This window comes from Melopsittacus undulatus, chromosome Z, assembly GCF_012275295.1.
Source record: "Melopsittacus undulatus isolate bMelUnd1 chromosome Z, bMelUnd1.mat.Z, whole genome shotgun sequence".
Lineage (NCBI taxonomy): Eukaryota > Metazoa > Chordata > Aves > Psittaciformes > Psittaculidae > Melopsittacus > Melopsittacus undulatus.
In genome coordinates, this window is record NC_047557.1 from 38,365,926 (window position 1) to 38,391,573 (window position 25,648).

The 25,648-nt window shown below is 38.4% G+C and overlaps 1 protein-coding gene across 1 annotated transcript in view; it reads right to left on the minus strand.

The window, feature by feature from the left end:
* Window positions 1-357: 357 nt before the first annotated feature.
* GDA (guanine deaminase) overlaps window positions 358-25,648 on the minus strand; it is a 28,596-nt gene continuing 3,305 nt past the window's right edge. The window contains exons 2-14 of the mRNA XM_031054330.2: window positions 21,243-21,331; window positions 19,014-19,185; window positions 16,894-16,981; window positions 14,111-14,216; window positions 11,850-11,877; window positions 10,560-10,667; window positions 9,390-9,497; window positions 7,075-7,172; window positions 6,207-6,274; window positions 5,593-5,739; window positions 3,103-3,221; window positions 1,438-1,465; window positions 358-428 (exon numbers count right to left, since the gene is read on the minus strand). Coding sequence (XP_030910190.2) covers window positions 358-428; window positions 1,438-1,465; window positions 3,103-3,221; window positions 5,593-5,739; window positions 6,207-6,274; window positions 7,075-7,172; window positions 9,390-9,497; window positions 10,560-10,667; window positions 11,850-11,877; window positions 14,111-14,216; window positions 16,894-16,981; window positions 19,014-19,185; window positions 21,243-21,331 — 1,230 coding nt within the window. The remainder of the gene's footprint in view (window positions 429-1,437; window positions 1,466-3,102; window positions 3,222-5,592; window positions 5,740-6,206; window positions 6,275-7,074; window positions 7,173-9,389; window positions 9,498-10,559; window positions 10,668-11,849; window positions 11,878-14,110; window positions 14,217-16,893; window positions 16,982-19,013; window positions 19,186-21,242; window positions 21,332-25,648) is intronic.

A 25,648-nucleotide genomic window follows, 5' to 3' on the forward strand; every position in this document is an offset into this window, starting at 1 on the left:
TTTTTTTTTAATTCAGATGCATTATAAACAATGATGGTCTCACAGCTCTGCATAATGTTTCCTACACTATTATTAAAAGGAATAACAGGTGTCTGTTTTAATTAAGGTATTTACCAATCCCTTATCTATGCACACATGCTATTTTACACAGAAATTTAAATATTCTTTTCCTCTAGAACTATGACAATTTTGGTAAAGTAATTCTTGAAAGGTCTTACAAAATTTTAGTGTTTGCAAGTTTTAAAACATTGAACAAAATGAGGTGTTGCTCCTGATGGTCAGGCACTGTGTTTAATCAGTCTATTCCAAATCAGATGCAGAGTGATCAGCAGAGTATTTTGGAAAAGGGAAATGGATTTATACTGAACTTGAAAAAGGAACCACTTGTCTTCCAGCCACATACACTTCAGAAATATTCCGATCGTCACCTGAAATAACATGGTCAAAACAGAGATTTGCACTTAAATCTATGCAATGATTTAATTAATGAAAATTATGCAATCCATAAATGAGTTTTGGGATACACTATTTGCAGTGACGGTTTCCTAGGCCTGTACAAGTTTATTTGGAGAAAAATAGTCAGGGCTACCACAAAGATCAATGGATGTTTAAACTATCCGTGCTTTTTTGAAGAAACACAGCATTTAGCTGCTAATGTGTGACATGGGTTTTCTACATGTTTAATAGATTTAGACCCTGAAAGCGTTATTTATCTGTACAGAATTCATGTTGTTGCATCTGAACTAACTTAGGTACCAGGCAGCAGTAAAGCCTCAGCCATTTTCTTGAAAAGGCAAGAGCTGAATTGGAGAATGATACAAACAGGGCCAGAACTAACACCAGTTATCTCTTCATAACAACATAACAGGCAGTGTAGCTCTCATTCCATAGGATGCCCTATAAAGAGTATCTGTTCTCTTAGAAGGCTAGAATTGTTTGGGTTGGGGTTTCTATGTTTTGAAGGCCATCTTTTTTTTTGGGGGGTGGGGGGAGTAAAAAAATCCACAATGGTAAATGGTCTGCAGAAGTCCTTCTGAGCTGAACTGGTCCTGAACTGGTGATTAGCATGTCAGTGTTATTTTACTGTGAAATACGATTTAGTGCATACTGTATATAAATAGGTGTGGTAATAAATATTACAAAGTGCATCTGATCATGCTAAACTATGTCCCAAAGAACAAAAGTTAAACCACTCAATTCTTACTATTTATAAATAAACATTAATAAATAGAAGTAAATGCATATTTTATGCAAATAAATACCAATAGTGACATTAATGTTTATACACATTGTAAATATCTATATTTAATTACTGTAAACAAATGTATACTTAATTATGTATGAATAAGTTCATTAATAACCTTAACGTTAACTTTGGCAATTTTTTATATAGGAAACAAGAAGACAATTTTATGTGGACTGAGATTCAAAACATACCTAGATACAGGAACTTCTGGAGAGTGTCCTAAAAAAAAAGTGAGAAAACCAAATTCAAAAGCATATCTGCTATCCTATATCATAATTACTTGAAGCTTGAAAGAACTGATATAAATAGTTTCCCATAATACTCCTATTAGCAATAAACCAAAACTTAGTTTGCATGTTTCCTCATAGGCAACTTTCAGTAAAGAGGCTGTATGTCTTGGGAAGAAAACACTGCACAAGTTTGACAGTACAAAAAATACATGCCTAAAACACAGGACCTCCCCTTCCTATTTCTTAGAGTTCTCAATTTCATTTGTTTATTGAAAAATAAGAAAAAATTGTATTCATCCTTAAAGTCCCAAGAATTGTTATCAAAAAATGTTTAGACTTAAACTCTAAAATATGTTTTTTAGAATTATTTGAATTAGGAAGAAGGTTTAAATAATCTAATCCATATTATTGTGGTTTAAACAGACTAAGGAACAACCACCTTATCACTTATGCCCACATAGAATCATAGAAGAGTTAGGGTTGGAAAGGACCTTAAGATCATCTAGCTCCCTGGGCAGGGACACCTCACACTAAAGCATGCCACCCAAAGCTCTGTCCAACCTGGCCTTCAACACCGCTAGGGATGAAGCACTCACAGCTTCCCAGGGCAACCCATTCCAGTGCCTCACCACCCTCACAGTAAAGAGCTTCTTCCTTATATCCAATCTAAACCTCCCCTGTTCAAGTTTTAACCCATTACCCCTTGGCCTATCACTACAGTCCCTAATGAAGAGTTCCTCCCCAGCATCCCTGTAGGCCTCCTTCAGATACTGAAAGGCTGCTATGAGGTCTCCATGCAACCTTCTCCAGGCTGAGCAGCTCCAACTTTCTCAGCCTGTCTTCATATGGGAGGTGCTCCAGTCCCCTGATCATCCTCGTGGCCCTCCTCTGGACTTGTTCTAAAAGTTCCATGTCCTTTTTATGTTGGGGACACCAGAACTGTACACAATACTGCAAGTGAGGTCTCACGAGAGCCAAGTAGAGAGGCAGGATCACCTCCTTCAACATATCTAAGTAAACAGTGACATTCAAAATAGAGACAGCAACTGGGAGTCTGGACACATCACTAAATTCAAGTTGATGATTTCCTTTTCAAATCATAAAGGATTTTGAATGAAATGTGCCTATTGCATAATGTCAATACTTCTTACATATTTGCATAAAAAATGTGCTTTCAACTCAAATACGCTGTCTCGAGTTCTTTCTTAAGTTTACAACTGCAGTGCAGTCAAGATATCCTAGTCTTTATCTAGTAACAGGTGGCCATTTTTGAGTTTGAACTCAAAGCATTAACTAAAACTAAATTGCTTTTTCTTACCTGCCATTTGTCACTGCAAATAGATTAATTATCAGCTTCGGTTAAATAAGCATGCATTTTAAAATGTTACATGCATTTTTGCTCATGGGGATATGGGACAGTCACCGTAAAAAAACCCAAAACCAAAAAACAAACACAAACAAAGAAATAAACACTGGCCTTCTTTGCTGAATACAGACAGCAGTGGTATATTACATCTGATTCCTGTTATTGGAACAACTCCCAAGAGATTTATTCTGGCTGTACCACAGACCTTCCCCATATCCTTAACTGGTAATTTTTTTGATCATTAATTGTATTCTGATTACCTCAAAATTATCAGCAGAGAACAAGTCAAAAGGGCTGTCTGAAGCCTTCGTATTGATTAGCAGTGCATCAAATTCTTTGCCAACCTCAAAGTTGCCAGTAATGTCATCTAGTCCTAGAGCTGAGGGTGAAAACAGAAGAGATTTTCAACACAAACCTCTTTCCACCATCTGGAAGCATCTGGAAATTTACTTGAGGTGTTCATAAGAAAAATGACAAGAAATTAGATGAATACAATGAAAAACATGAAAGCAAATTCAACAGTAAGCATGTTGGCATCTGAGTTCTTAAGTAACCTCTCACTGAAAAAAAAAGTGTATTCTTGTGACTTTCTGAAGGGCATCTTTTAAGGGTAAAAGAAACCTGAAAAACAGTTTGAACCCCTCTTTTGATTTTTGTTCTTTGAATGTCGTCCATTGATTTTATGTCATTGCAGATGTGATATATAGACCACTATCACTTTAAAGGGTAACAATAACCTTTTGCATTGCAAAAGCAGTAAAGCTCCAACAGGGGGTAATAAAATGAAGTCACAGAAAGATTAAAGTACATAATGCTACTGACCTTGCTAAGACAGTATTAAATTGTTTAAACAGCTTAAGTAGCTTCGACAGTTCGTATATACCTATTATAACAGTTACATATAACAAACAATATGATAATAACAGAGGTGTGCAGAGAGAACTATTTAAGGTAATTGCCAGGAATAAAGAACAATACGGTGTGGAAAAATAATCATAGCCAGATCTGAAGTCTCATACCCGCCTGTAAGGCTTGTTATTTCAAAGCTTTGTTACAACCTCTGGTTTCAGGTCGATAAGCACTGAAAATCTACAGTTTAATCTTCAGCAGCTAGGAACTTGCAAGTGCTTGGAATACCTAAAAAGATGCCTCTGTGTCTCCTTGGAAATTACTTAAGATAGTTATAAATTAGACAAAGTATATGTGTACTAACTCAGCTTCTCCAATACTCCTGAGTTAAACTAAGTTATCAAAGGGGATAATATCTGCAAATAATTTGTTCACTTGTTTTCAGATTGCTCCTCTCCCAACAAAAGAACTTCAGCTTCCAGTGAAGTTTGTGTGTGGCAGGAACTTCACAGTACTTTAAAAATGGTTAAACTCCTGCAAATGGTGAAATATTTTGACTACGTACCAGTTTCAATGAAAATTTACAAAAAGTAAGGCTTGCGAGCAGACTGCAATTTTTAGATTATACACAAGGGGGTGACAAGTGCTTGGGAATCTCGGCAAAACAATGATCCGCAACACAACCGCTCATTTAAATCTCTGCAAACAGTACCTGCCCAGGCTACTGGAAGGTTGTATGAATAGTTTTTATTCTGTCCTCGAAAGTGATTCGGTAAGTAAAGACCAGCTCAAAATCACTATAAAAAATAATCAGACTACTAGGTAAACCTAAGAACCCAGATAAGACAAGAGCAAGAGTAGCTGGGAAGGGAAACCATGTTTCGGATTTTAACAAATATTCCTTTCCATATCTCAGCTAATTTATTCCCACCTTTCATGAGAACAGTATACACTGTGAAAAAAAAAACAAAAACAAACCCTCTCCTTTTTTGTCCCTTGCCTGTTTTCTGTCTTCTCTCTTTCCCCATTACACCCTCTAGAAATTCAGATGCAGTCCTGAGAAGACCTGTTTGATGATATTTTCATTACCTCTTTCAGACTTCTATTAATAGTTCATAATGGTGTTTTCCAACAACTACAAGAAAACTTAGGACCCGCTCTTTAGCAGTTAGCTCATCCTGCTATCTGAAATGGTATTAAATTTTTACTTACGTGTGGATTTGCTCTCTGGTAAATCATTCAAGTTCTGCTAAAACTTTGCTAATTGTATAAATCTGTATCCGCATATGGCAAAACATGCCAGTAAACCAAAAGAACTGATATACTATATGATGTACTCTACATGAGTATATTCTGCAGATGTAGTTATACCTTAAAAATATTTTTGCATATCCTGCTTAAACTTTGTGCTTTTCTCTGACTGAGGAGTGATTTGCATGATGTTTTGATTTGCTGGAAAGACAGTGATGAACTGCTTCACTGAGAGCTACAAAAACAGAAACAAAATTAAAAACCAATGACAAGCAGGATTCATGATTGTACAGTAATTGCACATCTCCTCTAAGTGCTGGTTGCTGAGAAAACAAATTTCCAGTTGGTGTGATAAACACACTAGCACTAATGATTAAAAAGTCTGAGGATCTTTGAGAAGAAAATGTACAACCCTAAAAAATCATGAAGATTCTGTTGTTAAACTCTCAACATCGATATAAATATTTCTCTGCAATGAGCCTAGTATGGGGATGAGAGACTGAAGGATCTCTCTCCCCAGATGCCATTTTAGATGCCATCACTCTGGCACCAGAAATTCTGTGAGTTCAGCCACCTTTTAAAGAGAGGGAGACTTAACATCAAGAAGAGCTGTAGTTCTCTAAAGAAATCCTAAAGAGATTTCTTCTTACCTTGGCTTCCTCCCAGAGTGGCTAGTTGAAAAGCTTCTTCAAGAGTTAGTCCTGTTTCATTCACTTTATTAATCTGAAGGCTATTGGATACAATCATTGTTTTCCTGATGGCATCAAGCATAGAAGCTGAATATCCACCAGCAACATCTAGAAGAGATCAGACTCTTAGAAACAAGCTTTGGGAATAATTCTCTAGGCTAAACTTCTACAATCTTTAATTAAATGTTACAAACAGATGTGTTAAACAGAAAGTTTTACTGCAAAGCTCTGTCTCTGAATGTGTAATTCCTAATAAATGTCCTCTCACAGACAACGTAATGTAAATAGAACCCAACACACAATATCAGAAACCTGAAAAGTTGTTGTTTAAGCCCTGTTTACTCTTACAACAGAAAGAGAACTTCCATCATTCATTTTTTGTTTTCTTTTTAAACACTTTTAGAACCAGCTCTAGATTTCAGTACTCTAGACTTCACTATTCTAAAAGCAGTGAAAAAACAAAAGCAGATCCATTAAGCTGGAGACATGCTGTTTTTTAAATACAAACAAGTAGGCACATTTTTGCATCCCCCAGTGGTTTCCAAAGGAAACCATTTTTACAGTAAACTACTAACCTGTGCCAAGGCCAAGTTTAACATTGTTTTTCAGGACCTTTTGCACATTTAAGACACCGCTGCGCAACCTGGATTGGAAGAAGAAATATATTCTGCATGAAACATGCAGAGAAAGTTCAGGAAGAGTAGGGCTGCAGAGCTGTTCATGATACAGGATATCAGAACATGTGTGATAGATTTTGTTTATTAAACTGTGCCTGAACATTTGCATTCATACACCTGAAAGATGGGGTTCAAACATTTAAAACAAAGACAGTTTTTCTCAGTTAAAATCTCCCAGTTTTAGAGTTATTTGCTGAAAACAAACTTTCAGTATACCCGTGAAAAAGTCCAAATATGGTGTAAAATATATTCCAGGAGATGGGAAGTCATGTCATGAGCTTCAGTAAGTCAATATAAACAAGATATTGATTATGTTAAAAGCAAAATTACTGTTAACATTTAGTACAGTATCCTGGCTGGATACCACACAATATCTCATTTCTGCTTAACAGAAAAAAGACTATATAGCACATTCCCATTTCCCCCAAACATATGCATACTCTGGAAGGGAGATGGCCTGAATTTTCAATTGATAGAACAGTCAGAAGAAATAAAGATTAAAGAAATAAATATTTATTTATATATAGAGAGATAGATATGTATATGACTATGTTGAAAGATTGCAAGTCAGTCCAGGTCCACGCAGAAGTGGATCATGAATGGTCATGCTCAATCCAGTATGTCACTTCTGGTGGAACAAAATAGTGTATATATATATATATATATATAGTATATATATATAGCAGCTGTGTAATAGTAGGCTGAACTCAGGGTACTATGCGAACAACAGCTTGATTTCATTATACACATCTTTTTCTTAACTTACGAAAAATTAGAATTGGGACAATGTGAAATTGCAGCTCCACGAAGACTAAAAAGTTTCAGCTCTTCTTCAGAAAGATAACAGGCATGAGCCATCACTGTCTAAAGAAAAACAGAATCACCAGTTTACTCAATATTGCATTTATTTCAGAGCCTGTGATTTTTGCTGCATCGCCTTTAATAGCCAAAAGGACACCTGTTTCCACCAAGGGAGATTAATGCACTGCTCAAATGAAACTCTTGAAAGGGGAGAAGCTCTCATTAACTTCAATACGCGTGACATATTCACACCCTCAGCTTTTTTTTCATTTATTAACCGAAGATAGGGTGCTGACTCTTGCAGTGACTGCTGTGACCTAAAAGCTTCCAGGAACAAAAGCAAGAATTCCCCAGTTGCCCTAACGCTGCAGTAATCTAACAATTTGTGTTTTGTAGCTAACACAGATTTTAAGTACTGGGGCTAGGAACACATCAGAGAGAATGGAAGATGTATGTACTCTTTTAAGTTTCCCATTGTCTCTCCAAAGGTTTGCACCAGTCATACATATACATGGAATATTAATGGAATATACTTTAATAAAAGAATCTAATTTTTTACGCAACTGATTAATGTCTTTTCTTTCTTGGCCTGCATAACTGACTTTAAAAATAAGATCACAAGCAGAATACACAAAAGACAGAAATATAGGATAGTATCATTTAATGGGACATAGACCAATTATTTTTAGACAAATCTAATTGGAATTACCTCATATGCCAAATGCCTACTCAGAAAGAAAAGCAAAAGCTCTGTTAGGCCTTGCAATCTGCCAATAACAATGAGAACAGCACAGTGCTGTTTCCACTGAGCATCTCCTAATAGCACTCTAGTTATCTCCCTACTTATCTATCTCCCTACTTATCAAGCTCAAATGTAATTGAAAATGCAATGACAATAGCCACATCTTAAGGACATACATATTAGCTGCTGACCTGTATCTCTGCTGGTCTGTACTCTTTTTCAAAAGAAGGAAATATTTCACCACAGCTCTGAAAAATATACTTTTAAAACAGCAACAACAAAAAAAATATTGTTGCCTTAGTTTCGGTGGTTGAGGAGGGGGAAATGTCTGCAGTTTTGTTATTATGCCTGTGTTAATCGAATGCCTGAAAGCACTGGTAACACTGATTTTCAGTGTCTTTTGAGTGTTACACATATAAAAGTCTGACAGAATTAAGGCCTGGTTTTGCAGAGCTAGTAATTCTCTTTAGGATACCAACGCAACAAATCAGCAAGCATAGGACTGCATGAGATATCAAAAGTTAATACTCTATACATATTAAAGTAGTCCATACTGAATTCTCAGATGAAAAGAACTGTAAATAAGTAACTTACTGGGGTACAATTTCAAAGAAAGAAATGAGAGTTCAATAGCTAATTGTCAAGGAGTTCCGAGCTGCCCTTTGTGCCTTTGAAAATTCTTTCCTAAAATTTTAAATCAATATGACTGATGTTTTGGCACTCTGACTGTAGTTAAGCTGTTCATACTCACTCTTGCATGGGCTCTCCACTGCCTAATAAGCATTAATAAGGGCCTGGCACTCCAACCTGTACTTAAGTGGGGGCTGGTATCAGATCTGTTTTCATTTATCTCACCAACACAAAGACTTAATGAATATAAACTCTTCAGGCCACTGTGCCTCTCAACACTTGGTAAAATCAGCCAATAAGAGTACTTCTGAAGTCAGAACAGTAAAGTGTACCTGTGTGTGAGATGCACACACAGAACACAAAGAGCTGCTTTTCTGTAGGAAACTGCCAAAAAATTAAGCTGGTCCTACCATTACACCATAGAACAAACCTTCCAGCGTGCAATAATATTGTAATACAAGGACAACTGGATACTACCCAAGAATTGCCAGCTCCTACAATACCAACTTTACCTAGTTTTCTTCTAACCCCACTGTCCCAATTCTTTTTGGAGTCCTTGGAAAATGGATCAGGAAGCATAAAAAACCTTTATTGTTCATCTGCCCTAAAATGGTTAGGAAAAGTGTGAGCTTGTATAAAGTTCCAATAACTTGACCAACATCTGTGCAGCAAAGAACATAAAAAACAATTTACTTTAACCTAGACAACAGAATCACAGAATAGTTTGGGTTGGAGTGGACCTTGAAGTTCATTTATTTCCAATCTCTCTGCCATGTCAGGGACACCTTCCACTAGACCAGATGTCACTGACCTTGAAAAAACAATAGAAATTTTTCAGGTACCTACAGTTAACCATCATACTGTCTACATAAATCTAAGGTATGCTGTGGAAGTTTTTATGCAGCTACCTTGCTGGTAAGCAGCTTGTTTTTATCATATAGTTCAGTGTAATTCTGGTAGGCAGGAAACATGTTCGCCACAAGTTTGAGTTCTTCTTCATTTTCACTTATGTGACTCTGCAATAAGAAAATATATAGGAATGAGTGCTTCATATAGCATTAAACCTGGATTTGCAATTTTCTGAGCAACCTACTGTGCTAAACATATAATGACAGAAAGTAGTATTTGTAAAGCCTGCTGTTAGATCTAGTCCTTGGCTTTCTTTTTGTTTATTGGAGAGGTCCTTGGGACCCAGAGGAGAACCTCCATTTGTTTCTTTAAAAGTGAAATGAGGTGGTATGCCTTGATTGTCCATCACAGCAGTTTGGTGACATGATGGCCCACTTGTATTTGGCAAATTTCAACATAATAAATAAAATAATACAGATAAATATGAGGTAAAAGAGAAAACAAGCCTATCACACAGTGCACCCTAGGATCAAGGTAACATATACGTAGCTGCTCCATGTATCTTCAGATGGGTTGATTAATTCCTGGTCTGACGAAATAAAAATCTAATCCTCCTATACTCCCACTGGAGCATATTTTCAAAAGTCCCACTTTGGAATGACAAAAAATCCTAATGTAGGATAGGTTTAAAACAGAATATGCTTAGAACTGTGTAATCAAAAAAAAAAAAAACACCTTGAAGTTTCAACAGACCTGAACACTTTTGAATTTGTCTTTATTAGACAAAGAAACATCATCATACAGAAAATTCTGCAGCAATGTTAACAATGTTAAATAAGATATGAAGATTAGTAATTCTTTTATCTACTGAAATGTGGTCTGCACAGAAGCAGCAGAAGGCAGAGACAGATGTGGCAACCTTGGACTAGGGGAGAGCAACGTTTAGCAAACCCATGGGTTGGTCTAACCTACAGTACCAGATGCTGGTCTTCTAGTGACCATGTGCCAGGGCTTGCTGAATTGTGCATCCTCCCACCTATGAGCTTTCTCATTTCCTGTGCAGGTCACAGCGTTCTTGCAGAGTACCATTAATAAATTCAGAGGAATGTAAAAGACAGACCCCAAGGTAAGAATGTGATTTAAGTATTTTCCTGGTGTTATGAAAACTCCCTGATCTGTATGTTATCTATCCAAACTATTTAATTGGATACAGAGCTCTCGCAGGTTACCTGCACATGGAGGTCACGCGCCTGTGCTAAATCGCCAAGAGCACAAAGCAAATCCTCTGTGCAGGAAGGGCCAAAGCGGGGAGTTATTATAGGCTGTACCCTTGGATACTGAAAATATTAAAAAGACATATTAGGGATTCTACCTCTATATATCAGTATACAAGCATTTACACAGCAATTGTATTTTGCTCTATCATTTATTGCTTACTGCATCCTGGCCAATTCACACTGTAAAGTCATTTACTTATTTTTATTAGAAATTTCACAACTGAAATAGAGAATCAAAGTGATGAATGACCACATGTTTTTCTGAGTCCCACTTCTGTGAGTATCAAAGATTCAGTGATTCAAAACTGAAGAGTTCTTGCTTGATCTTCTCCTATCATTATAGCAACAAGCTGTCCCTGCACTTCCTAGACGAAAGATTAGTGGTAGCAACAGATACGTTATGCAGTAGAGAAGAAGACACCAAGACTAGAGCTACAGATGTTTACCTTACACCTTGCACTTATGGATTAAACTTTTCATAAAAAACAGACAACAGCATTACAAGTCTGCCTTCAGTCACAGGAAATAGTTGTGCATGTGGCACCATTAAAAGACAGTATTTGATAACTTGATTTGCGTTTTCTTGTACTAACTTCCTGATACAAGGAGCTCAGGTCTTCATATTAGCCAGTTTAGTAATATGTATAATTTAGACATCAAACTCTATGCTCCTGAATATTTTGAGACACAATAATCAACAAACTATGCCACTGAAAAAAGAAAGGCTGATATGAAAGGCATCCCTGATTGTAATGTGTATGGAGTGTCAATTCTGTATTTACACCTCAGGAGTGTAAACCTGAGTTTCTTTAGAAACACATTGGAAGACATGTGCTGACCCAAGATACTAATTTGGCAATGGGTTAGCAACTGTACTGTAAACACACTGATTTCTGCTGGTAAGAACTTCTTTTCACTGGTCTATTTATATACCACAGAGTGAGAGACTGTGGCTTTCACCAGAAAATTTTTCTTTCTAGGAAGCCGAATATATTTTAAAGTTGAAGCACAGAACATTACTCTGCTGTGCTCTCACCACCGAATTGACACTGCTACAAGTCCATTTCTCAACAACATGGCTAGCAGAACATTTTTCAGACTGATGATATCTCTCTACTACACAAAAAGATGTATATTTATTGATTTGTCACTAAGTCAGCAGTGTTTGCCAAAGGGATTAACTATTTCGTATATTTACATGGAATTTCCTGAATACAAAAGTGAATAAAGAACTCTACTTACTTTCTTTTCCAGTAGTTCTTTAACAAACCTGAAAAAGGCAGAAAAAAATCTGTTAGAAACCTATTACCTGTGCTATAAACTACAACAATATCTACTTAGATACCTTGTTAAGTTTTTCAGACATTTTTTCCCAAAAGTAAGGCCAGATTCTCAGATGAAATAAAAAGAAGCAATACAGTGAAGTGAGGATAGTTACACCAAATTATGCTAGTTGTGAATTTGACCCTAAATATTCAGAATCTTTTTCATTTGCAGTAATTAGCATTAGACATGTGGTAATTTCTCTGAGTTGTCACTGAAAATCAAATACATGTTACATTAAATTCATTGAAAACATAATTATAAGCTACAGCTGAAACATTTGAGGAAAAAAAAATTGTCCATGAACCTAAATTACAGCATTAAGCATAATCTATTATTTAAAATCCTATTTTTAAAAGATGCTGCAATACTTTATGCTCACTTACAGCAGTTGCATATGTCCTCATTCACTTACAGGACCCTTGCTTTTCTGGAAATGCTTATAACAATGTTAACATATAGATATATACCTTACAGAAAATACAGTATAGATTTACTTACTTTGTTAAATAAAAGAAGCTTCCTCAGAGACCTCTAAGTAAAAACCCCAAGCAGTCAATATAGATATTGCAGATGAGCAAATAAAACTTCTCTGACTTTGCAGGGAAGAAATTCTTTGAAAATCCATACGCACAGTGTATGCAAATAATTTCCAGAGGCCTGTTTGAGATGGTTTGTGGAGAGGATCTCTGTGAATTCTTATACCATAGTTATATTTAGAAAAACCTGTAATTTTGTTCACAATAAATGCTGAATCAAATTTGTCAAATATCTTCTGATGAAAAAGAAAATAATGCTGGAGGCTAGATTCACAACACTGAAGGTGGTGCTAGATCAGCAGCTAGTAGGGAGAAACCTAAGCTCAATCTCCACAATGACTGAAAAAACTCGAGCCCACCATCTGACTGTCAAAGCCAAAACGTAATCTGAATTAGATATCATCTTTCTGTCTCTTCTCCCATTGATTCACCCAATATAATAATGAAAGGTTGACTGAAGCAGAAACTGTAACACGAAGTACAACTCACAGGTGATAATCCAAAATCTCCTGAAACAGATGGCTGTCTTCATTCGTCTTTACATTCTCTGAAAAGTGTCAGCATTGTTTCAAAACTGAAATACCTTTCTTAAAATACGCTATGTTTTTTGGCTTAGGTACTTCATTATAAGGAAAGAAGCTCAGATTCAAACCACTGTCTTCTGTAGCAGTAGAACAGATTTGAACACGGATCATCTTCTTTCCAGATGAATACAGTTATTACCAGCATACAAGGTATACAGTACAGTGCAAATTATTAACACTACATGTTTTAAAAGGTCTTTAAACATAAACACTGCTAGAAATCCATGACGATTTCTAACTTTTACTTGCATTCTCCTAGCATTATTTGCAAAAATAAGGTAGCAACTTCACAGAAGCATAGCAAGACCTTTATATTACTGTTATTACTGTTTCAAATACCATTCTCTTTCAGCATGGTATCTGAAACACTTATACAAATTGAGAAATAGTCCCATGAGAAATGCTGTATGCCTGCTTAAGCATTTTCTGAGCATGGATGTGAAACATAAGGGTAACCTAAGATAGCAGGCTGCCATTCTCCAGTCTTGGATCCCCTCCGCCATGTGCATTGCATTGATTTCAGTATTTTTCATTCTCTCAGCTGCAAGTTAGAATAATTTCACCAGTGCTATGCTGTAGAAGATAAGAACCACAGCATGTTTGAAATGGGGTACATGAAAGCTGGCTCCTACAATCTGAATAAAGCTTATCCTAAATGGAAGAAGGAAGTAGCTCAGCAGTTAATGGAGGTGAAGGAACTGATTGCCACCCCACCATCACATATCAGGTCACATCACCTCCACACACAGAGCTGTGAAGGGAAAAACAAAGGCAGAAAACAGACAACCACCTACACATATTCTTTGCAAACTCCAGAGCTGCAGCTTTTTCCTTTCTCTGGAACTGCTACACAGAAATTGCTTGGGCTGTGTGGCAACCACAGAAATTGCCAGAACTATAGGAAGCAATGCCATCAGAAGGAAAAAGAAACATGTTCCTAAAAATGTTCCTAATAAGCTCACACCTGTAAGTTCTTCAGTCAGATTCACATTCACTTTTCAGATGGATAAGAAAAGTCTTATTTCTAAAGGTTACGCCATCAATTTAATCACCTCACCTTTCTGTCTCTTGGACAGAGTCTTCAGTAGTCTCTTTGTATTGTGGCACACTGTCATTCATATCCATGCAGACTTTTCCAACAAATGCTCGTTGACCAAATTTATCTGGTGAGATCCATAAAAGAATAAAAACTCAGATTCATTTGTTCTCAAAAGCTGCTATCAAAGCCTGTACCAAAATCAAAATAGCAAATGCCACCCCAGCAAGTTTCATTTTAGATGAACAGAATTTATCTTATCTTTAAGTTGGGACCATCCCTGTGACACTTAAGGCTAAAAAGGAAAGAGAGGAAAAAAAAATTTTTCTTCCACACTAGTACTCAAATTTTTAAATGTTCTAACTGAGGATGAGATTATTGTAGTTTAACCACAATCAGAATTCATAATAGTTGTACGTGAGGATGACTGCTCTGAAGTAGAGGGTGAGAAACACAAATACCGAAGTACAGTAGCTGTAGTAGAAGATCACCCTGAGCTGGGAAAAGGCACAAAGACCTCAGCAAATCATTTCTTCTTAAGAGAAAGGAATGAGGTTCCTAAAATGCCTCCTACATGCAGTTGCATAGAGAAAATTACCACCACTACTTCTAGCATCCTTTCTTGAGATTTATCCATACTAAGACCAGAAACTCATGTGTAAGACTTAAAAGGAACACGTATAATGTTCAAATCTAAGCTTTTAAATGTACTTGTAAACTAGATCTCTTTTGCCCACTTTTACTGTCTGAGTGGTTGAATACAACAGCTTTAAAGTTTCAGGTTTTCATACAAAATCAGAAAGGGAATTTTTGATGGACACTGAAATATTTATTAAATTGCTCTTCTATGGGAGCTGGATGAGCCTTGAGAAATCCTGCAAGAATCATAACACTTTCAAACAGAAGATATTTGCACTGATGAACAAGAAGGGAGAGGTGAGATCCTGATGCAACTCCCTTTGTTACAGTTTCCGAGGGTGTTTGGAAACTTTTTATGTTGATTCTCAACTGAAACTTCAGAGTATAAGGAAATAAACACACTGACTGCACCTCTTGTCACTCAGCCCTTTAATCCTCAAATAGCAAAAGGCTAAAAAAGCAGGAAACTGGAGCTGAAGAGCAACTCCAGCAACCTTAAGCTCTGCCAGCAGCTGATTTGGAATTGAAAAGACTAGCAGAAACAATAGTAGGAGAGGGGCAGTTAAGTGAGTAACATAGCTTCACTAAGGGGAAATCCTGCTTGACCAATTTGGTGGCCTTCTATAAGAGAGCTACAGAACTGATGGTCCAAAGCAGTTGATGTCAGCTATCTGGACTTGTGCATAGCATTCGACACTGTCCCACATGACATCCTTGTCTCTAAATTGGAGTGTCATCAATTTGATAGGTGGACCACTCGGTGGATAAAGAACTGGCTGGATGGTCGCACTCAAAGAGTTGTGGTCAACGGTTCAATGTCCAGTTGGAGACCAGTAACGAGTGGTGTCCCTCAGGGACTGGTGTTGGGACAAACAACAAAAGCATTTGACACTGTTCTACAGGACACCCTTGTCTCTTAAACTGAGAGGCATAAATTCGATGGATGGACCACTCGGTGGATAAAGAATTGGCTGGCTGGATGCACACAAACAGTTGTGATCAATGGCTCAATGTCCAGCTGGAGACCAGTAACGAGTGGTGTCCCTCAGGAACTGGTGTTGGGACCGGCCTTGTTTAACATCTTCGTCGCTGACATGGACAGTGGGATTGAGTGTGCCCTCAGCAAGACTGCCGATGACACCAAGCTGTGTAGTTCGGTTGATACACTGGAGGGAAGGAATGCCATCCAGAGGGACCTTGACACGCTTCTGAGGTGGGCTGATGCCAATCTCATGATGTTTAACCATGCCAAGTGCAAGGTCCTACACCTGGGTTGGAGCAATCCCAGGCACAGCTACAGGTTGGGCAGAGAAGAGATTAAGATCAGCCCTGTGGAGAAGGACTTGGGGGTGTTCGTCAATGAGAAAATGAACATGAGCCAGCTTCAGTGTGCACTCACATCCCAGAAAGCCAACCGTATCCTGAGCTGCATCAAAAGGAGCGTGACCAGCAGGTCAAAGGATGTGATCCTGCCCCTTTACTCTGCTCTTGTGAGACCTCACTTGGATTACCGTATGCAGTTCTGGTGTCCTCAACATGAAAAGGACATGAAGCTGCCAGAACAAGTCCAGAGGAGGGCCACAAGGACAATCAGGGGATTGGAGCACCTCCCATACGAAGACAGGCTGAGAAGTTGGGGCTGTTCAGCCTAGTGAAGAGAAGGCTGCATGGAGACCTCATAGCAGCCTTCCAAGAATCTGAAGGGGGCCTGTAAGGATACTGGAGAGGGGCTCTTGATCAGGGACCGTAGAGATAGGACAAGGGTAATGTGTTTAAACTAAAGCAGGGTAAGTTCAGATTGGATATAAGGAAGAAGTTCTTTACTGTCAGGGTGCTGAGGCACTAGAACAGGTTACCCAAAGAAGTGGTAAATGCTTCATCACTGGCAGTGTTTAAGGCCAGGCTGAACAGAGCCTTGGGTGACATCACTTAGTGTGTGCTGTCCCTGCCCATAGATTGGGGATTGGAACTAGATGATCTTAAGGTCCTTTCCAACCCTAACCATTCAATGAGTGTATGATTTTATGACAGGTAAAATTAACAAAAAAAAAAAGAAAAAATCATTAGTAGAATGGGAGATTGCTAACAAGTCTAAAACTCCTAACCTGTTTCCTTCAACTAATACAGTCTGCACAATACCCTTCAAAACTCACTGTTAGCCTTACCGATAATTTCAGCAAGAAGAAGAGAAGTATCTGTATAAATTGTTGCAAAGTAGCAAGCTGTAGTCGTGCCATTCTTTAGAGTTCGTCTCTATAAAAAGAAATCAACTGTTTCAACTGTCTGGAAAAAAAGAGTCAAGCTGCCAGAAAGCAGAACAGGCAGTCTGATTTCAAACTTCAAGAACATTAAGTTATTTTGAAATTGTGAAGTGAACTGAGAAAGTAAAATATAGATTTTTAATTTCATAATAGCTTTTTTTAAGTCTGAGTGTTCATAAATACAAAAACTCCTCTTCCAAATTTATACAGGACTTCCAAATGGCTAAACCCATAAAAAACATTCTATATTTCCTTCAGTCAAATTGGAAATATATTCTGACTTATATTTAGAAATACAACCAGTCTTTTATGTTTTTTCATGGTTTTGAAAGGCTCTCCGATTTTCACAGTGAAGCACTGTTTACCTAATGCTAGCAAAGCAAGGCTTCTGGGGAAAAAGAAGTGGTTTTCATTTGGTCACCTGATGTGGCTGGTAAAAATATCAATACTTTCATGTGTAACACCCCTTTGTTATGCCTGAATACAAGGAGTAAACTTCAAGGTAGAAGTAAACTGAGAACTGCTCAGAGTGTAATTCAATTATTGAATTATATCATTTGAAAGGAGAGGCTGGTTGATACCTGCTCATATTACTTTGGGAGCACATATACAGTAAATGGAGAGCCATATAAAGGTACATTAAGTCATGATGAAATTTATAGCATCACTTGACTAGACTTGAGACTAATGCATACTCTATTGACTACCCATCCATCATACAGGTTTAAATACATTTTCGGATTCTGGCTACAATGTAATTTGAGAAATCTTTAAAATACTTTTAAATGAGGTAGAAGATGGGACATTCAACACAACTTTTGAGAATGGTTAGAGCTAATTTTTTTACAAACATGAAGGTAAGCTACCTTTTCTTTACAGTGTTCAAATTAAAGCAAATAGAAATACATTTTTAAGGGTTTCTAAAATGAGTCTCAAAAATAACAATGTCATTAATGAGGCAAACTACTTTGGTCTTTCTTAGCTTTTAAACCTCAAGATTCTCTACTTCTGGATTCCTAACATAATTGTTAAATTAATCCTAAAAACATTCTGTTTCCAAATCACCAGTTTGAAGAATTTCCTTACCTAAAAGTGGACCACAGGAGGTTCCAGGTATAATATGGTAAATCTCATCTACTTTGTTTCTTTGACAAATTGTAGAAAGTCTTTATTGGAAACAGAATTTTGATTTGAAAACTTCACTAGTTTTTCATTACATCTCCAAAAGTACAAAGATACATATGAAACAATATCTGCTCCTTCCAGGTTTAGTCCTATTTCTAACAGTTTTAGACAAATGCAAGGGAGATTATGCTGGCCAAATCATTTAATCTGTTGAAGATGTTTCAGTCCACATATTAAAGGATATATTTCCTTTAAGCACAGAATCAGTATGCTCCAGAATCAGTATATCTGCTTATCTTTCATCAAGTAGAATTTGATCTTAAAGCCTTTATATTGCTCAAAAGCAGCCTAGCTCAAACACAGTCCCTCTTTGTGCCACAATACCATTGACAGACTTCCTCTAAAGTCTCTGCAGTGACAATCCTGCTACAAGGACCTCAAAAGTAGAAACATCTTCCTTAATTACTTCAAAGCACCCCAGATTTGTTGTCTGTGAGAAGCATCTTCTCTTTCTTGTGGCCTTTGCAGAAAAGGAAATATCCTCTGATTTTTAATTTAGGGGTTTTTTAATATGCTTTGTTATTTCTACACCTGCTGGCTATACTCATAGAATATTCTTAAATGTTGGTCATTGCACTCAGATATCAGAAAACATGATATATAAATTTGGTGTTAACCATGGGATTAAATGAACTGTTTTACCAGCAACAACAGAACAAGACTGGAACTAGTAGGAGACGATCTTGGCTGGCATTAGAACAGTGGCTGTACTGTTGATTTTATCTAGTTTACATGACATTAACACATGCTCTACTATTTCTAGTGACCTTCTGAAAACTTACATGTATTTCACGAATATGAGTATCATCAAGTCAGTAAATTATATTTGCAGTACTTACAACAACCCGGGTGTACACTTCTTCTGCAAAGTCACTGTCATTGTATTTGGCTTCTGTTGGGAATGTGTAGGTAGTCAACCACTGCAAAAGAGGTAGATCTACTCTTGTACCAGCAAATGAATACTGGGGAGCATGAATGTGTGTATCAACCATTCCTGGCATGAAGAATTCACTAGGGAAAGAAAAGAAATCAGTAATAGTCAAAAATGTTAGTAAATTATCCACAGAAAGTAATTTTGCTTTAAACAGTGTTTGAGGAAAATCCACCAGAGTAAATACCAAGTACAGATCAGCCTTTCACTTTCAGCATCAGCCTATCAATCACTACTGCACCTCTATCCATACTCTTTTTACACTATAAAGCAGTTGAAGAATAACTTTTATACAGACCTATATATAGCTAACAGGGAAAACAATGTGAGAGCATGATGAATCCAATTATCTTTAATAACACAAAATACCAACAAATAAAATCAAACTGACTTCATAATAACTAAAATGGTTCAAGCTTAGAACCCACCTGATAAAGAAGGGATTTGGACACAGTCTTGCTTGCTAGTATGGCCATATTTGGAATACCTTTAGCTGAAAGAACATTATATTTACAAAATGGCAACTTTCTCTATCTCAGTTTTCCTCTAAATATGTCTCTCTCTGTATACAGGCTGAGAAAGTTGGAACTGTTCAGCCTGGAGAAGAGAAGGCTGTGTGGAGACCTCATAGCAGCCTTCCAGAATCTGAAGGGGGCCTACAGGGATGCTGGGGAGGGACTCTTCATTAGGGACTGTAGTGATAGGACAAGGGGTAATGGGTTGAAACTTAAACAGCAGAGGTTTAGACTGGATATAAGGAAGAAATTCTTTACTGTTAGGGTGGTGAGGTACTGGAATGGGTTGCCCAGGGAGGTAGTGAATGCTCCATCCCGGGCACAGTGTTCAAGACCAGGTTGGATGAAGCCTTGGGTGATATGGTTTAATGTGAGGTGTCCCTGCCCATGGCAGGGGGGTTGGAACTAGATGATCTTGAGGTGCTTTCCAATCCTAACTATTCTATGGTTCTATGATTCTATGATATTCAATCTAGGAATTTCAAGATTCAATGAAAGAACAGCCACCATGTCTACAAATGCAGACACAGACACCTGTAAAAAAGATCTCTACTGAATACCTGGACAGGAAAGGCATCTTTACAATAGAACTGTAATATTGTTTGTTGTCATGTAGTGTTCATGCAACAACAGGGATGAATATATCAACATTTTGATGGAACTTTATACAGTATGAAATTTTTCACATTCTTCTGTCCTTCTCCCTGGCTACTGAATGAGCAGTGATTTAGTCTCTTTGTACTTTCCCTTCTTCCTGTTTTCCTGAATGCTAGAAATGATGAAAGATGTTTCACAACCTGATCCATAGTCCCAGCACCATCCATTTTCTCAGGCTATTTCAAGTGAAGAAACCATCTGATGACTCATATATACTGTATGACTGGCCTTCCAACAAAGCATACAGTTTTTTAACAAATGAATACTTAAACCGTGCTGCAACTCTAATTTCTAAGCCATAAGTGGTTTACACTTGTACAGTTTACAGCTGCTACACGCAAAGCATTGCAGGTGCAATCCAAAACTATTTCACTTCACCAGAAAGGTGGGAAATTACACTGGCTGAGTTAAAAAGAAACACTCAAGCTGCAATACAGTTTGAAATCCAAGTCTCTGTGTTCAGAAAGTTTAAATATTCTAACTTTATTAGAATTTATAAGGGACTGTGTCAAAGCCCAAGCAAGTGCCTTATATCTGTAGTGTTAGTGGCACCTGTATTTGCCAAGTCCAGAGTTTTGAGCTAGTTAGGCACAGCTCCGTTGCTAACAAAATTGATATAAAATGTAATTTCAAGAAAAAACATAATTTACTTGTGTAAGCACAGAAGAGGTCATGCATGACAGCTACATATGGCATTTTGTCCCACACAGTGTAAATCAGCTGGTACAATTCAGCCACAGCTGAAGTCACAAACCAAGGAACACAACCCACGGACCGTCCACCCTTCAAGCCACATCCAGGATGGAGGCAGCTCTTGGGTTAAGGGTTCTCACAGAGCTGAAATGGAGTTTTGCCCATGAGATTGCACATAATGTGCTCCCTGCCAAAATGTATTCACAGAGACTTGCATTACTTCATTCAGAATGAACTCCATTAGCTGAAATTAATCTAAACAAAACACATACTGGTTACTCAGTTCTCTTATGTCAGATGTTTTGAACCCCCAGCTCCTAGCCAGTTCCTCTTGCTGATCAGTTTGCTCCAAAAACACAATCTAGAAGAAAGAAAACATAGTTAGATACTTTAAACCTGTATCCCTCATCAGCTTTACACAAAGGCAAAATGAATCACATCTTAAAATAGATTTTGCACACTCACTACAAAGGTTATAGTTTTGCACTGAAATACTTGTTCTGCCTAACTATCAAGTATGATTTTGAAATGCCTGTTCACAATACAGTGAATAACTGCACCCACTTTGTAACTTGTAAGGAAATTAATTCATTCTCAAGTGATGAGACTCAAGCAATAATTCCCAAGTAAGGACTTCAGTGTCCACAGGTGTTCCTGTAACATAGCACTACGCTAGCAGTGTGGTTGTTCGTTGTGGAGGTGTGTGGCAGCCTTACCAGAATGCAATTACAGCACTCAGCACCAGAAGGGTTAAATTAATTGTCTTGCCTAGGACTGATTAGCACTGAGCTAAGTATTTTCTAATTTTCTGCTCATGTCATTAATGTTGGTTTTTTGTTTGCTTGGGTTTGCTTTTTGTTTTGGGTTTTTTTTTAATTTTATTCCTGAAGTGCCTGGGAAGAGAAAAGTGAAGGGGAAAAAGTGAGTCTTTTCATCTTCCAGAACAGGTTTCAAGCATGCCCCAGATCTTAATTTATTTCAAAAACCCTACAATCTGGAGCCTAACTCAGCCCCATTTGAGTCTTGGAGGACATTGACGCTACTGCTGCTGAGTTTCTGTTGTCGAGTCAGGATTTTAGCACACTATATTTTTAAATTGCATGATATTTTAATCTGCAACACGATGCTTGGCAGCTGAATCCTCAACTGTCTAACTCACTGCTCTGACAATAACAGGCACAACTCTCCAAGAAAGAGTGGGGAGTCTAGGAACTGCAATGCCCACCACAGGCTCCAGGTGGAATCTGGGCTCCCACAACACTTCACAGAGCAGATAGAGGACCCTGCTGCCTACCCCTGTGAAAGACTGTATATGCTGGGATTTCAGAAATTCTTACCTAACCACAGTTTCTGCAAGAAAACAACTCATGGATTTCTAACTCGCTTGGTGTAAAAGCTCATTCCTCTAAGTTCAAGGGAGTACCCTTGCTGATACAGGTATCCATCTGCTCCTGTGAAGATTCCCACACTGAGGGCCTGTATCACCTTCATGACAGCAGTTATATTATGTGGCAGCGATTAAAAAACTATGTAAAGGCAAGAGCAAATAGTTGTAAAAAGGTGGTAGGAAGGAACTTAGGAGGAAGATCAAGAGGACCAGAAGAGCACTGTTTATCAGTTACTTGCCTGCCCTTTTTTATGTGTGTGATATAACCTTTTGCATTTTTTACCTTTTTCTATAGAGAAAAATAAGCAAAGGAAGCTAAGCTGTATGCAAGAAGGTTTTGTCTGCTTATCTTGTAAATGTACATATGGCTTATATGATTTACATTGTCTAAAGAGAAGATGCTTAAAATTTTCAGTCACCAAAAAAAATTAAAATTATATCTTATAAATAAATACCACACTTGCAAAAATTGCAAGAATATTGGAGTCCATTAATACTTCTCATAAAGCAGCATCTCTCCTTCTAAAGAGGAATATATCCAGCTTAATTAGCTATATATATGAAGAGGGCTTAGACTACAGACCTACAGAAATTTCTGATGAGCAATAAAGAAAATGTCACTCTAACACTGAAATCAAAATGGATGCCGAATCAATATTGTTAGAGCTGCAGGGGAAAAAAAAAAAGAAAAGGAAAAAAAAAGTGGGAAAAAAAAAGGAAAGAGAGAGAGAGAGAAACATGAAACACCAGATGGCAAATTCTGGAAACAAGTGTTGCCATGGAAAAGAAGTGGCTATTATATGCTCTTACAGTGCAGATAAATAAAACACTAAAATCATGGAAGTATGAAGAAAATATGTTTCAAGGGAGATGAACATAGGGAGTCAACCTTAACCTTGACACCTGGTCCATTACTGTCAAATGCAGCAATGGATGAATCAGCAAGACATCTATACTCATTGCAAACAAACTTCCCAACAGTACTCCTTGGTTACCTAAGAGATGCTTCCCATTGCTTTAGCATGTTCTTGTTATAGAATCATAGAATCATAGAATAGTTAGGATTGGAAAGGACCTCAAGATCATCTAGTTCCAACCCCCCTGCCATGGGCAGGGACACCTCACATTAAACCATATCACCCAAGGCTTCATCCAACCTGGCCTTGAACACTGTGCCCGGGATGGAGCATTCACTACCTCCCTGGGCAACCCATTCCAGTACCTCACCACCCTAACAGAAAAGAATTTCTTCCTTATATCCAGTCTAAACCTCTGCTGTTTAAGTTCCAACCCCTTACCCCTTGTCCTATCACTAAAGTCCCTAATGAAGAGTCCCTCCCCAGCATCCTTATAGGCCCCCTTCAGATTCTGGAAGGCTGCTATGAGGTCTCCATGCAGCCTTCTATTCTCCAGGATGAACAGCTCCAACTTTCTCAGCCTGTCTTCGTATGGGAGGTGCTCCAGACACCTGATCATCCTCGTGGCCCTCCTCTGGACTTGTTCTAACAGTACCATGTCCTTTCTATGTTGAGGACACCAGAACTGCACACAGTACTCCAAGTGAGGTCTTACGAGAGCAGAGTAGAGGGGCAGGATCACCTTCGACCTGCTGGTCACGCTCCTTTTGATGCAGCCCAGAGAGCCCAGGTTGGCTTTCTGGGCTGTGAGTGCACACTGCTGGCTCATGTTCATTTTCTCATTGACCAACACCCCCAAGTCCTTCTCCACAGGACTACCATGAATTTCCTTTTTGCCCAACCTGTAGCTGTGCCTAGGATTGCTCCCACCCAGGTGTAGGACCTTGCACTTGGCATGGTTAAACTTCATGAGATTGGCATCAGCCCACCTCACAAGCATGTCAAGGTCCCTCTGGATGGCATTCCTTCCCTCTAGCGTATCAACAGAACCACACAGCTTGGTGTCATTGGCAAACTTGCTGAGGGCACACTCAATCACACTGTCCATGTCAGCGACGAAGATATTAAACAAGACTGGTCCCAACACCGATCCCTGAGGGACACCACTCGTTATTGATCTCCAGCTGAACATTGAACCGTTGACCACAACTCTTTGAGTGCGACCATCCAGCCAGTTCTTTATCCATCGAGTGGTCCACCTACCAAATTGATGACACTCCAATTTAGAGACAAGGATGTCATGTTGGACAGTGTCGAATGCTTTGCACAAGTCCAGATAGATGACGTCAACTGCTCCACACCGTCCATCACTTTTGTAGCCCCGTCAGAGAAGGCCACCAAACTGGTCAGGCAGGATTTCCCCTTAGTGAAGCCATGCTGGCTGTCACCAAGCACCTTGTTGTTTTTCATGTGCCCTAGCATGCCTTCCAGGAGAATCTGCTCCCAGATTTCACCAGGCACAGAAGTGAGACTGACTGGTCTGTAATTCCCCGGGTCATCCATTTTCCCCTTCTTGAAAATGGGGGTTATATTTCCCTTTTTCCCAGTCATCAGGAACTTCACCTGACTGCCATGATTTTTCAAATACAATGGCCAGTGGCTTTGCAACTTCATTCACCAGCCTCTTTCAGGACCTGCGGATGGATTTCATCAGGTCCCATGGACTTGTGTACATTCAGGTTCTTAAGATGGTCTCGAACCAGATCCTCTCCTACAGTGGGCCCAAGGTCTAGGTTTTCACAGTCCCTGCGTCCACCTTCCAGGACTCGGGTGCTGCGGTCAGAGCCTTTGCCAGTGAAGACTGAGGCAAAGAAGCCATTGAGAACCTCAGCCTTCTCCAAGTCCTGTGTAGCCAGTTCTCCTGAAAGCTTCCGGAGGGGGCCTACATTGTCCTTAGTCTGTTTTTTAGCCGCTACATACCTATAAAATCCCTTCCTGTTATCTTTAACATCCCTTGCCAAGTTTAGCTCCAATTGGGCTTTAGGTTACCTAACCTGGTCCTTAGCTTCCCGGACAACATCCCTGTATTCTTTCCAGGCCACCTGTCCTTGCTTCCACCTTTTATAAGCCTCTTTTTTCTTGTGAATTTTTCTCAGCAGCTCTGTTATGGCCACCTTTCCAACATCGAATGCTTTAAGGTCTTTAAGGTTGGACATGTGTATTTGCTCGTACTTTCAAGGTAATCAGTGTAGTGCACTGGTCCTTTAAATTAGTTCTGGGTGTTAACACTGTTAAAGCAAGAAAAAACCTCTATGGCAGAGTCACTGGAGTCACAAGACGTGCACAGGCAAGACTTCAGCTTGTAAAGAAGGAAGTAAAGGAGAACAACCAGTGCTTTGGCAAGGTTGTATCACATAAGCAGTATCAATGACTG